The 13,475-nt window shown below is 41.9% G+C and overlaps 1 protein-coding gene across 6 annotated transcripts in view; it reads right to left on the bottom strand.

Moving 5' to 3' along the window:
• The window catches only part of LRP1B (LDL receptor related protein 1B), a 1,123,330-nt gene that overhangs the window by 122,900 nt on the left and 986,955 nt on the right, over positions 1-13,475 (bottom strand). For all 6 annotated transcript variants that reach the window (XM_072122223.1, XM_072122226.1, XM_072122225.1 and 3 more), the window contains exon 63: positions 6,198-6,291. In XM_072122223.1, the coding sequence (XP_071978324.1) occupies positions 6,198-6,291 (94 nt within the window). The remainder of the gene's footprint in view (positions 1-6,197; positions 6,292-13,475) is intronic.

Below are 13,475 nucleotides of genomic sequence, written 5' to 3'. Positions count from 1 at the left end.
TAGTAAGTGGCTTAACTATCTAACTATCCATCTATCTAATACTTATTATAAGAACTTAAAGGAAACCTACCACTTGAAGTGACAGGTTTCAGATGGAAATACCGGGCACCAGCTCAGGGTGAGGTCAGGGTGAGCTGTTGCCGGAGCTTATTTTTGTTAGTGTTTTAAACCGCGGTATCGCGGTTTAAAACACTTTTTAAACTTTATAGCCGGCACAGGGAGGTACGCGCTCGGCGCTTACCATGCTCGCGGCTCTCCATCACTTCCTATGTAGCCGCGCGCACGGTCGCGTGCATGGTAAGCGCCGAGCGCGTACCTCCCTGCGCCGGCTATAAAGTTTAAAAAGTGTTTTAAACCGCGATACCGCGGTTTACAACACTAACAAAAATAAGCTCCGGCACCAGCTCACCCTGAGCTGGTGCCCCGTATTTCCATCAGAAACCTGCCACTACAAGTGGTAGGTTTCCTTTAACTGTAAAGTTACTGACAAAAAAAATGTTTTAGCACAGCTGGATAGAGCTTTTGACAACAATTCCAATGATACATGTATTGTGCTGCTGGTTTCTTCCTGGCTGTAGATACAGTCTGGTATATCTATCATCACTTACTTTAAAATCATACTCCGCTATTCCTGAAGTGGGTGGCACATCCTTGGATTCATAGGAATCCGAGCAGCGTGAGAGGAGTCACATGCTTGTGACATCACTCAAGCGTCTTTGCCAGAAGATTAAGCCTTTCGCATGAATCAGGTCAGCATGTTTGTAATTGGATGACCTGAAGCATGTGATGAGTCACATGCTTGTGACATCACTCCTGGTCCTAGTTTCTTGCACTCCTCTTCTCCTGACACTCCCAACAAGCCTCCTGTCGTCTCTAGCTGTTCTGTATGGTTTCTCATGGTTACCAGGAAGCATGGCAAATGTAGAATAGTCGGAGGGGGAGCAATGTAAAGCTTCTGCTAGCAGTTAAACAACTGCAGATAGCACTTTAAGCTTAAAGAGGTTTTCCATGAAAATAATTGATGCTCCATCCTGGAGCTTTAATAGCTGGGACTACTATTAGGGGTTATGCAAGGAATCCTTCTTCCCAGTAGCCATTGTTAAATGAGGATTTCTTGAACCAACTGGAGGTCCATTTACTCTTAAAGTAGTAGTCAACAAATATGGTTGTCTTGTATTGATGTGTTTTTAAATTCTTCTTTTTTTTTTTTTAGTTTCTCATTAATTGTTCTTTTATTTAAATTTTAAATAGTTTGTTAAGTTTCTTTCATAAAAAACACATAAGCTTCAGTTTCCGGAAGATAGAAAAAAAAGGCCACCTGTTATTTTGGGCCGGCATACTTCTGTAAGAGAATATAAGCCAGTGGGCTACTACTTATAACGTAAGTCAGAAAGGGAAAGTTGTAGAAAAACAAGGGCACATGAGGATGTGGAATTTAGGCTTAATTGACATATATCTCAAAACGTTTGTAAGCATTGCGCCATATTTGTGGTGGAGAGAAGTAAGATTTAGTGGAGAGCTAGCAGTTGCAATTGCGATATTCCCGGGCATTGTCGAAAGAACTCAATCTCCATTCTCGTCAAAAAATTTGCCTTTTGCACAAGTTAGTATCAAAAAAGGAGAACCAAGGAGACCGAGTCTATATGTGGCATGGATGATTTCTACTGTCATACGCCGTAAACTCCTCCAGGCTAACCAGTTGGGTTGCTTTACGGATCCAACGTGCTATTGAGGGGAGCTCTGGCTGTCTCCAATATAGAGGGATTAGAGACTTGGTCATCAAAGTAAACATTTTTTGAGGATGATTTGGGTTGGTTGGGGAAGGTGAGGTTTAGGAAGATGAGTGTAGGTGTTATGATGGGAGAGCCTGGGCAGATGTTGTGAATTAATACACTGGCTTGTCCCCAGAACGGTCTGACACCATAGGTTAAGAAATGAGCCACTGAACCTCCAAAATGGCATTGTTCATTTTATTTAAAACATATGGAGCTTACTAGTCAACTTGGGTCAACTTATTAAACCTTCTTTGCTCATTATGGGTGACCAGTAATGAAGAACCCTGCGCTCCCTGTTGCGATGGGGTTATGGTCATATACCCTTGTAGATCCAACACTGACTTCTATGAAATCTACTGGTGGTTCTTACTTCATCAGTCACTATTAGTTTTGTCAACTGATTTTTCTGACAAGAGCTCGGTCTGATCAGATATTCACCTGCCTTAACCCCCCCCTCCCTCTTTCTTATGTCCATATGCAAAAGTTTAGGGAGTTTCAATGTTAAAATGAAAAAGATAAAAAACTATAGTATTGGGCGCTGTAGTAATCTGTCACATTGTCAGGATACAAAATTGCAAGGGATAAAACAATATATTCAGCAAATGTGCAGACAAGATGAAACAGCTTCATTAAAGACGTCTGACAAACCTTTCCCAACTGGCTGTTGTATGTGACATTTGGGTAAAAAGGTCAAAGCAGGCAAATGTACAAAATAACTTACAAAGCAACAATCTAGCTGTAGTGAAAAGATATGGTGCAGGTGTTACTGTTAAAGTAGCTACATTTTATAAATATTTTATTAATTTCACCACCAGGAGAATAGTGAGTGCAGCTCTGGGATATAATATAGGTATGTAACTCAGGATCAGTACAGGATAAGTGATGTCATGTATGTACACAGTGACTGCACCAGCAGCAGAATAGTGAGTGCAGCTCTGGGGTGTAATACAGGATGTAACTCAGGATCAGTACAGGATAAGTAATGTCATGTATGTACACAGTGACTGCACCAGCAGCAGAATAGTGAGTGCAGCTCTGGGGTATAATACAGGATGTAACTCAGGATCAGTACAGGATAAGTAATGACATGTATGTACACAGTGACTGCACCAGCAGCAGAATAGTGAGTGCAGCCCTGGAGTATAATACAGGATGTAACTCAGGATCAGTACAGGATAAGTAATGTCATGTATGTACACAGTGACTGCACCAGCAGCAGAATAGTGAGTGCAGCTCTGGGGTATAATACAGGATGTAACTCAGGATCAGTACAGGATAAGTAATGTCATGTATGTACACAGTGAGTGCACCAGCAGCAGAATAGTGAGTGCAGCTCTGGGGTGTAATACAGGATGTAACTCAGGATCAGTACAGGATAAGTAATGTCATGTATGTACACAGTGACTGCACCAGCAGCAGAATAGTGAGTGCAGCTCTGGGGTATAATACAGGATGTAACTCAGGATCAGTACGGGATAAGTAATGTCATGTATGTACACAGTGACTCCTCCAGCAGCAGAATAGTGAGTGCAGCTCTGGGGTATAATACTGGATGTAACTCTGGATCAGTACCGAATAAGTAATGTCATGTATATACACAGTGTCTGCACCAGCAGCAGAATAGTGAGTGCAGCTCTGGGGTATAATACAGGATGTAACTCAGGATCAGTACAGGATAAGTAATGTCATGTATGTACACAGTGACTGCACCAGCAGCAGAATAGTGAGTGCAGCTCTGGGGTATAATACAGGATGTAACTCAGGATCAGTACAGGATAAGTAATGTCATGTATGTACACAGTGACTTCACCAGCAGCAGAATAGTGAGTGCAGCTCTGGAGTATAATGCAAACTATAAATCTGGGTCAGTGCTGGATGTATACATTTTACAATAATATGTCTACGTCCATGTAAATCTTCCATTCATTACTATGTATCAAACTCAGTTCTTGATGTCAGCCTACAGCAGGACCGTGTTACTTAATATACAAGGTAATTAGCCGGAGCGCCCTACATTTTATGTGCAAATCTTGTTCCTGTTTAATTTAGTCACCGATTCTCTAGCAGGTAGCGATGTGTGAAGTACTTTGCATTCTGAACTTTTTTTTTGCACATTTGTAGAGCGCCTGGCACTGTAGCGAGAGGCGCTAATTAGTTCAAGAGCGTGAGCTTCATATATGTACAGAATATGGGAGCAGGACAAGCGGTAATTATTCACCGACTCTGAATTATGGATATTTGTATAGTCTATTCAAAGTTAGAAAAGTTTTAGTAAAACTTAAAAGATGTCCAAGTAGAATCACGTAGTTCATTATGTTCTGATAAATTGGTGGTCAATTAAGGGAGCCATTAGATGGAATTTTTTTTTTGTCTGTCAACAGGTTCAGTGTAAAGGTTCATGCTCAAGGCACGGTCTAGTGGATGGATCTATCTTCGTACGATACTTATGTAACCCCTGGAATTATGTATTATGCAGATCACCGTGAGGTCACATCTACTCTTTCCAATATATGGCATGTGATCAAACCACATTTTGTTGAAAATTTTGCAGCCATGGCCCAGGGGTGTGCATATACGCTGTGCAGGGGTAGCAGACACTCCCAGTTCTCGGAGCTTGAAGTGGTCCAACGACTCATGGCTTCAGGTGCTCGGTATCTAACCCCTTGGGCTTCTGCTATATGTATTATGATGTTTATTAAATTGTATCTTAACCATATGTCAAGTGTCATGGCTGTCTTGCCACCAACTGAACCACGTAGGATTGCTAAAACCCTGATAGTGTCCAAATACAGTTCAAGCTCACATTCTTCTCAATTGGCTGTAAGGTTTGGATTCAGTATTTGTTTGGGTGTAGAGTAGTAGATGAGTTGGGGCAGTGGTTGGCAGTAGTAGCTCGGTGGGAGAGAGACAATACAATTGGTTGAAGTCACATCTGCTCTTTCCAAAATATGGCATGTGATCAAACCACATTTTTTTTTAATTTTGCAGCCATGGCCAAGCGGTGAGGCTAGTAGCAGACACTTCCAGTTCTCGGAGCTTGCAGTGGCCCAACGACTCATGGCTTCAGGTGCTCGGTATCTAACCCCTTGTGCTTCTGCTAAATGTATTATGATGTTTATTAAATTGTATCTTAACCATATGTCAATTGTCATGGCTGTCTTGCCACCAACTGAACCACGTAGGATTGCTAAAACCCTGATAGTGTTCAGATACGCCTAAAGCTCACTTTCTTCTCAATTGGCTGTAAGGTTTGGATTCAGTATTTGTTTGGGTGTAGAGTAGTAGATGAGTTGGGGCATTGGTTGGCAGTAGTAGCTCGGTGGGAGAGAGACAATACAATTGGTTGATCTGCAAGGCCAGAAACCCTACATTTTACATGTTGTATTATACAGGTGATTGAAATACAGACACATAAGCAGAGATGGTTCTAGTGTTGTGGCAAGTGTCATAAATTTGGTGGGAAAGGATCCCAATGTGGCTTCTTGGTGAGCTGGAAAAAGTTGATATAGTCAAAATATCTAAAAGAAACCACACTTCTTTTCTAATGAGGGTCCAAAGCTACTGGACTGGTAGCAGAGTCCGGACAAGAGATGTGCAAAAAGCCAATGGAAGAACCCAGTATATTGATGAATTTTGTTTTATTTAGCCAAAATGCTACTTTAAAGGAAATCTATCACTAATATCCATCAAAATAAACCAGGGATACTTACTCATAGATCGAAACACTGTGACTGTGGCAATCATCCATGGCCGGCTTGTTATCCACAGCCAGCTTTTAAAATGATGCTAATGAGCACGAGGGGCTAGAACATCTGTAATCTGGTGTTACAGAAGGTTACACTGTCTCACCCTTTCCTTACTTCCTCAACACTTCCTGTTGTATTCTCATTGCTGAGGGTGCAGGGGGGAGGGTGAAACAGTGTAACGGCCAGTAAAACAAGATCACAATTAGGGTAAGATAGCTGCTGTGGCTCATTAGCATAATTTTTAAACTTGATTTTAAAAGGAAGGAGGCTATGGATGACAAATCTAAGAAAATTATCACATGGTCATGGTGCCTGGATCCATTGTCGAACTGGGATGGCAAGAGTCTACCATTAAAATTCGATCTTGGGGTACACCATTGCATAGAACATAGACAGTTTGTTACATAGTCTAATCATTTAGTTGTATGAATACATAGGATGGTTCAAATTCTGAATATCTAAGTGAAGTAAATTTAGGATACCTTATCCAGCACTGCTAATGCAGGGCCTGAGGGCCCACCTATCTCAGGGGTCCACCAATGGATCAACCTGTTGACCCGTGGGCCAGTCGAGTCTGCCTGGATCTATGAGTAAGTGTCCCTGGTTTATCTTGATAGATTTTGATGGTAGATTCTCTTTAAGGTTTGACATAGAAAATGTATAAAACCATACATACGGCATTCCGGAGGCTCGTCGGATCCATCCCCGCAATCGTCTACTGTGTCGCATTTCCACCAAAATGGGATACATTTATCTGTATTGCAGCGGAACTGAAAGAAAATAACTTCCATTAATGATTTAATAAAAGCTTTGCCGTGATGAATGATTATTGTGTAAGATTTATAATTCTGTTTTCAGCGAAGTTATGGCCTGTTTAATATGATAGATGTTTTTGCATGGAACGGTGGAATTATGCGAGAGTTTCAAAGCTTCGCTTTCTTTGAAGTTCCTTACAGAAGATTTCTCAGTGAATCTCAATGTGACAGACGTTCCATAGTTAGCTAAACCTGTTATGAGCTTTGGAAGGCAGAGCCGCCAGTTGCTGGAATTAATGTGTCAAAGAAACAAAAACAATCTGCCACGTGTCCAAAATCATCCATCGCCCGATACACCATCAGTGGTTTTACTTATGTAAATCCAGGCTTGACAGGTAGGAATTTCTTTAAGATGTAGGAAGTCGTCAATGTAGAATTCTAATTTGAAGCCTTAATTCACATTGCCCCATATTTCGTTTCGTTTTTTATTATGCTGTGAAGCTTTTCAGTTGCCTATCTAAGAGTTCTTAAGATTTCTCTTACAGCGCACTTTGTATTCAATGCACTTTTTTGACATAAGACAATATCCTCACCACTGAAGATCTGTGATATTATGGTATTAGGAATAGAGATGAGCGAGCACTAAAATGCTCGGGTGCTCGTTATTCGAGACGAACTTTTCCAGATGCTCGAGTGCTCGTCTCGAATAACGAGCCCCATTGAAGTCAATGGGAGACTCGAGCATTTTTCAAAGGGACCACGGTTCGGGAATAAAATGTGTTATTTAATTGAAAAAGAATGTCTTCTGATAAGTGATCAGATGTATGCAAACATCTGCAATCTATTCTTCACTGTTCCGCGCGTATATTATCTCCCGACAAGTTATCAGATGTGAAGAACAGTGAAGAATAGAATAAAAACAGTGAACACAGGATTATTTAAGTGAAAAACACAGTGAAGAACACAGTGAAGAATAGATTACAGATGTTCGGCACATCTGCTTACTTGTCGGGAGAGGAGATACGCTGTCCCGGGATCCGCTCCTCTTCTTCCACTGAAGTCTCCCCGATGTCTCCCTGCTGCCCGATGTCTCCCTGGTGCCCGATGTCTGCCTGCTGCCTGATGTCTCCCTGGTGCCCGATGTCTCCCTGCTGCGCGCGATGTCTCCCTGCTGCGCGCGATGTCTCCCTGCTGCGCCCGATGTGTCTCTGCTGCGCCAGATGTGTCTCTGCTGCGCCAGATGTGTCTCTGCTGCGCCAGATGTCTCCCTGCTGTGCGATGTCTCCCTGCTGCCGTTCCGCGTGTATCTTCCGACAAGTAAGCAGATGTGCAGAACATCTGTAATCTATTCTTCACTGTGTTTTTCACTGTGTTCTTCACTTAAATGATCCTGTGTTCACTGTGTTCACTGTTTTTATTCTATTCTTCATTGTTCTTCACTGTGTTTGTTTAATTAAATGCTCGATCTCGAGCAGGGGAAATACTCGTCCGAGCAACGAGTCGTTTCGAGTACCTTAATACTCGAACGAGCATCAAGCTCGGACGAGTATACTCGCTCATCTCTAATTAGGAACTATTTACGACTTTGAAGGAACCGGGCAGAAGGCCCCTAAACCGGATCAGTATGTTTTTTTTTTTTTTTTGAAAGGACGAAATCATTATCAAGAAAGTCCTAAAGAAACGGGGCATCCAAAAACCTTCTCCGATCTTAAAAGGGTTAGTCATCCATGGCTAAACATTGCTTGGAGTTGGCCAAAATGTTCCAGACTTCCAACTAGAGGAAGTTCCAAATGTCAAGGTATGTCCTTCACCAAAGAGGTAAGGTAGAGTTTAAAAGGTTTGAGGAGCACCCTTTCTAGACCTTTAAGTAGTGCTACCCAGAAGGTTCAGTCTCAACTGGTGTAATGCACTTGGGCATTAGAGTCCCAAAGCAGATGATACAAAAAGTAGTCATCTCATCGCAGGTGGCCTACTATGTCTTCTTGTAAAGACTTCTTTAGCAGGTCCATTAAGGCCAAGAATGCATAACTAGGAATTTGGGAAAAGAGGACACAACTAACTGTGTCTTTAAGATCTAGGGCATAAATGACTCCTGTCTCCAAGCATCTGCGTTTTAGCATAAACAAATTATTAAAGGGGATGTTCAACAGTTGTTTACAGCAGCCTTAGGGTAAATTCACATGGCCGTCTGCGGGGACGTATATGCGGCCTCAAATTTGTGGCCGCATGTACGTCTGCATAGACGGCAATGCTCTATCTTTCGGCGTGTGTGCGGCCGTGTCCCGCTATTCTCTATGGAGGGAGGAGGGGTCACCTCCTCCTCCACTCCAGCACACGGCACAGGCATACCGCGTGTGAATGAGCCCTTATATGGTAAACTGATGTGTCTGGTCTCAAGACTAACTACAGGGTTCCTTTTGGGAACTTCTCAATTACTTTTAGGGGCATCTTTGAAGTACACAACCCCTTTAATATCACGTCACTTCAATATTGATATTTTCACGTGAATTTTATGTAATGGTATAGCAGCTACTTTGTCCATAGTAGCGCACTGTTGTGTACAGCACACGGCACGCAGCGGTCCTCTAGACTATTTATTGTCTGAAGAATCTTTGACTCATCTCCACCAATTCCATTGTTGACGGAGGAATTAGATAAATTATTTTTGTTGACAACATCTGGTCAACAAAGACGTTTTGACGCTTCTCCTAATTATCTATTGACAGCTAATAGAGTAAGAACATGACTGATACAGGTGAATGATTAGTCTGGTGTCTCCTATCAGACCTTCTAATGTATCTGTGTGTTGTGAGACCTTGGGGACGCTGCGCGCCTGTAAATCCTGCAGTATGAAGGGGGAACAGACAATAGGTGAATTGTGGATTTTAACAATTAAGTAATTCGGATGAGACTGGGGAATGTTTTTATGCTGTGGCGGTGCTTAGTACTGGAGGTTTTATATGTAATTATGCTTGATAGTATGAAGTTTATTAGGGAAACATCAAAGCCCATAAAGTTTATAGGGAAAAAAACAATCTGTGCGACAACACAGGTCAGAAGATGAAGATGAATATCAAATGTTTTCTGTTGTATTTGATGTTTTATGCTGTATTATGTTGTGTGCAAAGTAGCATTATGTGTTGTAGTTGTATAATGTATGTTGACGAAGTATAGTGTGTGTTGTACATACATAATGTTATATAATTATATAATATACTGTGTGTTGAATATGTAATATGTTGTGTGTTATAGCTGTATTATGTGTTTTGTGGAAGATTTACTTTCTCAGTCCTGTCGCAAACCAGCGGCGCGTTCTCTGTGGAGGATTCAGGCTTCCGGCAATCTACTAAGGTAGTGTGCCCGATGTCCACCAAGTGTCGCTGCTTCGCTGAAGTCCATCGGAGTTCACTGGAGCTCACCAAGCCGGGCCGAGTGCAGGTAAGTGCGTGTCAAGTAACACTTTTTTTAAAAAAGTACCTCGGTTTCTCCGAATCCGTCAGGTTTTCTTACGGCCACGCCCCCGCTTTCCGTCGCGTGCATTCTGGCGCCGATGTGCCACAATCCGATCGCATGCACCAAAAACCCAGGGCAATTCAGGGAAAATCGTCGCAAAACGGTAATATTCGGGTAACACGTCGGGAAATATGCGATTTGGGCCCTTAGTAAATGACCCCCATTGTGTTGTAGCTGCATTACGTTTGTTGTGGCTGTATTACGGTGTGTGCAATAGCTGTATAATGGGTTGTGGTATAGCTGTACAATGTTGTGGGATCTTATGTAATATATTCTAATTATATTATGTATCATGTTGTGTGTTGTAGCTTTATTATGTCATGTGCTATAACTATATTATGTGTTATGTTGTAGTTGTATTACGTTATATATAACTGTTGATTGCAGTAGACACCAATCTTTGTTGATCCATTTGGGGAAATTGTCTCTGAACTATGACTTCTACTATGACTTCCTCATGATTGTTCCCTGCAGGTAGGACCTGATGGCCATTTGGGGGTTAAAGCGTCAATACTCAAGGAGGATTCAAGCAATTGGGGTGGGGGGAGGATTTATCATCACAGTGGGGCACATTTACTAAGGGTTGCACTTTCGTCAGGTTTCCCGAATATTTCTCTTTTGCGCCGAATTGCCCCGGGTTTTTGGCGCACGCGATCGGATTGTGTTGCTTCAGCGCCGGCTTGCATGCAACAGAAATGGGGGGGTGGCCGTCCAACAACCCGACAGATTCGGACAAACCACTGAATTTAAAAAAGGAAATGTGTCGCAAGATCAAGCACTCACATGCACCGGGAAGAAGAAGGTGAACCCCGGTGGACCTCGATGGAGAAGCGACACATTCAGGAACTCGGACGCACAATCTTAGTGAATCGCGCCGGACCCGAATCCTCGTCGGACAACGCACCGCTGGAACGGGATGGGACCGGGTGAGTAAATCTGCCCCATTGTTTGTTTTCTCATACAACTTATTTTACATCTGTTAAGTTGAAATTTTTTTTGCCATGTTTAAGACTTCTTTTTCCGCATCGGTCAGGTTGAGACTTTTTTTACAACTTTTTAACAGTCTCAACTTGACACATGTGAGTCAACGGTGACAAAAAGACTCAACTCCGTCAAAGAAGTCTCAACTTGACGGATACGAAAAAAAGGACCACTCAAAAGGTGGAACAAGAAACCAGATAATGGGGGTCATTTACTAAGGGCCCGATTCGCGTTTTCCCGACGTGTTACCCGAATATTTCCGATTTGCGCCGATTGTACCTGAATTGCCCCGGGATTTTGGCGCACGTGATCGGATTGTGGCGCATCGGCATGCACGCGACGAAAATCGGGGAGCGTGGCCAAACGAAAACCCGACGGATTCGGAAAAACCGCCGCATTTAAAAACGGAAAATGTGTTGCTCGGGACGCGCTTACCTGCACTCTGCCGGCCTCGGTGAATTCCGGTGTGTTCAGATGCTTTTCAGCGCAGCAGCGCCACCTGGTGGATGGCGGAGGAACTAACTTATTAAATCCCGGCCGGACCCGAATCCAGCGCAGAGAACGCACCGCTGGATCGCGAATGGACCGGGTAAGTAAATCTGCCCCAATGTGATGATTTATCACCCTTCCCCCAAAAGTTCTCAAGAGTAATCCCCCAAGCCAAACCTATTTTGGAGTAGAGAAGGACCACACCTTGGGTCAACCAAAAATGGTACAATGGATGGAAATGCCATAAAGGTATACCTATACCTATTAGATGCATGATGGTCACTATGTGGGGTGCTGCAAGACTGACCGGTCTCCCAAAGACCACCCGGTCTCCCAAAGACTGCCCCGGTGCAACAGACTGTCTCACAGCTATGGTATGATATTTGTTATTATTATTTTAGGACCCTTCACTCCATAGTCTTCTTTTGGATGACCCTGCACAACCCCTTTAAATATCCTAAAAAAGTTCCCTAGTCCATCATGACAAATCACCAAAGTTTAAAACAAACAGCAAAAAAAATGGATAAATCCCCATTCATCTCGAATTTTATTCTTCGCCATTTTAGCTTATTTCTTGCTGAATTCACATTTTGGATGTGATTATCCTTTAAGGGAATTAGTAATGAAAAAAGAGAAGAGACACCTGCGTGAAGGATTCTGCCGCCGAGCAAAAATTATTCTGTAACTGCAAAAATTGATTCCAAGCAGCGGCACAGTATATTATGGAACGAGAGAATTAGATCCAGGACTGAATACATAAAATATTTATCCAATTTTAATGAACTTTTACGAATTTGCACATTATAATGTAATAATTTATCTTAATTCTTTTTTTTTTTTTTTTCTTTTTTTTTTTTTTCTGGGCGCAGAAGAAAACATAAGTCTCTTCCAGCTAATAAAAATGTGCAAGTTATTTTATTCTGCTGTAAACGTTTATATGAAGGAGGCTCGCTGAGATACAACCATCAGTCCATGAATATATTTTCTTCCCCCGGGAACTCGGTTTATTGACCTAAAAGCTTAAACCAAACAGAATTGTACTTTGTCTCTGAACCCTTTGCTTGCCTTACATGGAACGTAGGACATGGGAAGCGCTAAACATGACATTCAACATCAAATCTGTATTAAAAAGACCGTATCCAAGTTATTAGGGACCTTCTAAGCCATCTATAGATCCTTATAGAATGGTGGTTTAGTCCCTCCCTATAAGAGAGCTGTCCATGGGTTAGAAAAACAAACACCTATACAGTGTTTCAGGTGCCTGCCTGCTGCCTTACTGAAGCTGGAGAAAGTGCATCTCAGCTTCACTGGGCATGTGTTCTGTGCTGAGCCCACAGCCTAGCCCCTGGGCAGTGACTATATAGGATTATTTGTCACACTGCCCCTGTAAAAGAATATAACTACTATAATACTGCCCCCTATGTACAGGAATATAACTACTATAATACTGCCCCCTATGTACAGGAATATAACTACTATAATACTGCCCCCTATGTACAGGAATATAACTACTATAATACTGCCCCCTATGTACAAGAATATAGCTACTATAATACTGCCCCCTATGTACAAGAATATAACTACTATAATACTTCCCCCTATGTACAGGAATATAACTACTATAATACTGCCCCTATGTACAATAATATAACTACTATAATACTGCCCCCTATGTACAGGAATATAACTACTATAATACTGCCCCTATGTACAATTATATAACTACTATAATACTGCCCCTATGTACAATAATATAACTACTATAATACTGCCCCCTATGTACAAGAATACAACTACTATAATACTACCCCCTATGTACAGGAATATAACTACTATAATACTGCCCCCTATGTACAAGAATATAACTACTATAATACTGCCCCTATGTACAAGAATATAACTACTATAATACTGCCCCCTATGTACAGGAATATAACTACTATAATACTGCCCCTATGTACAGGAATAGAACTACTATAATACTGCCCCCTTTGTACAAGAATATAACTACTATAATACTGCCCCCTATGTACAAGGATATAACTACTATAATACTGCCCCCTATGTACAAGAATATAACTACTATAATACTGCCCCCTATGTGCAAGAATATAACTACTATAATACTGCCCCCTATGTACAGGAATATAACTACTATAATACTGCCCCCTGTGTACAAGAATATAACAACTATAATACTGCCCCCTATGTAAAAG

The sequence above is a fragment of the Engystomops pustulosus genome, chromosome 8 (genome assembly GCF_040894005.1).
Source record: "Engystomops pustulosus chromosome 8, aEngPut4.maternal, whole genome shotgun sequence".
NCBI lineage: Eukaryota > Metazoa > Chordata > Amphibia > Anura > Leptodactylidae > Engystomops > Engystomops pustulosus.
This window is presented reverse-complemented; position numbering and strand designations above follow the sequence as displayed.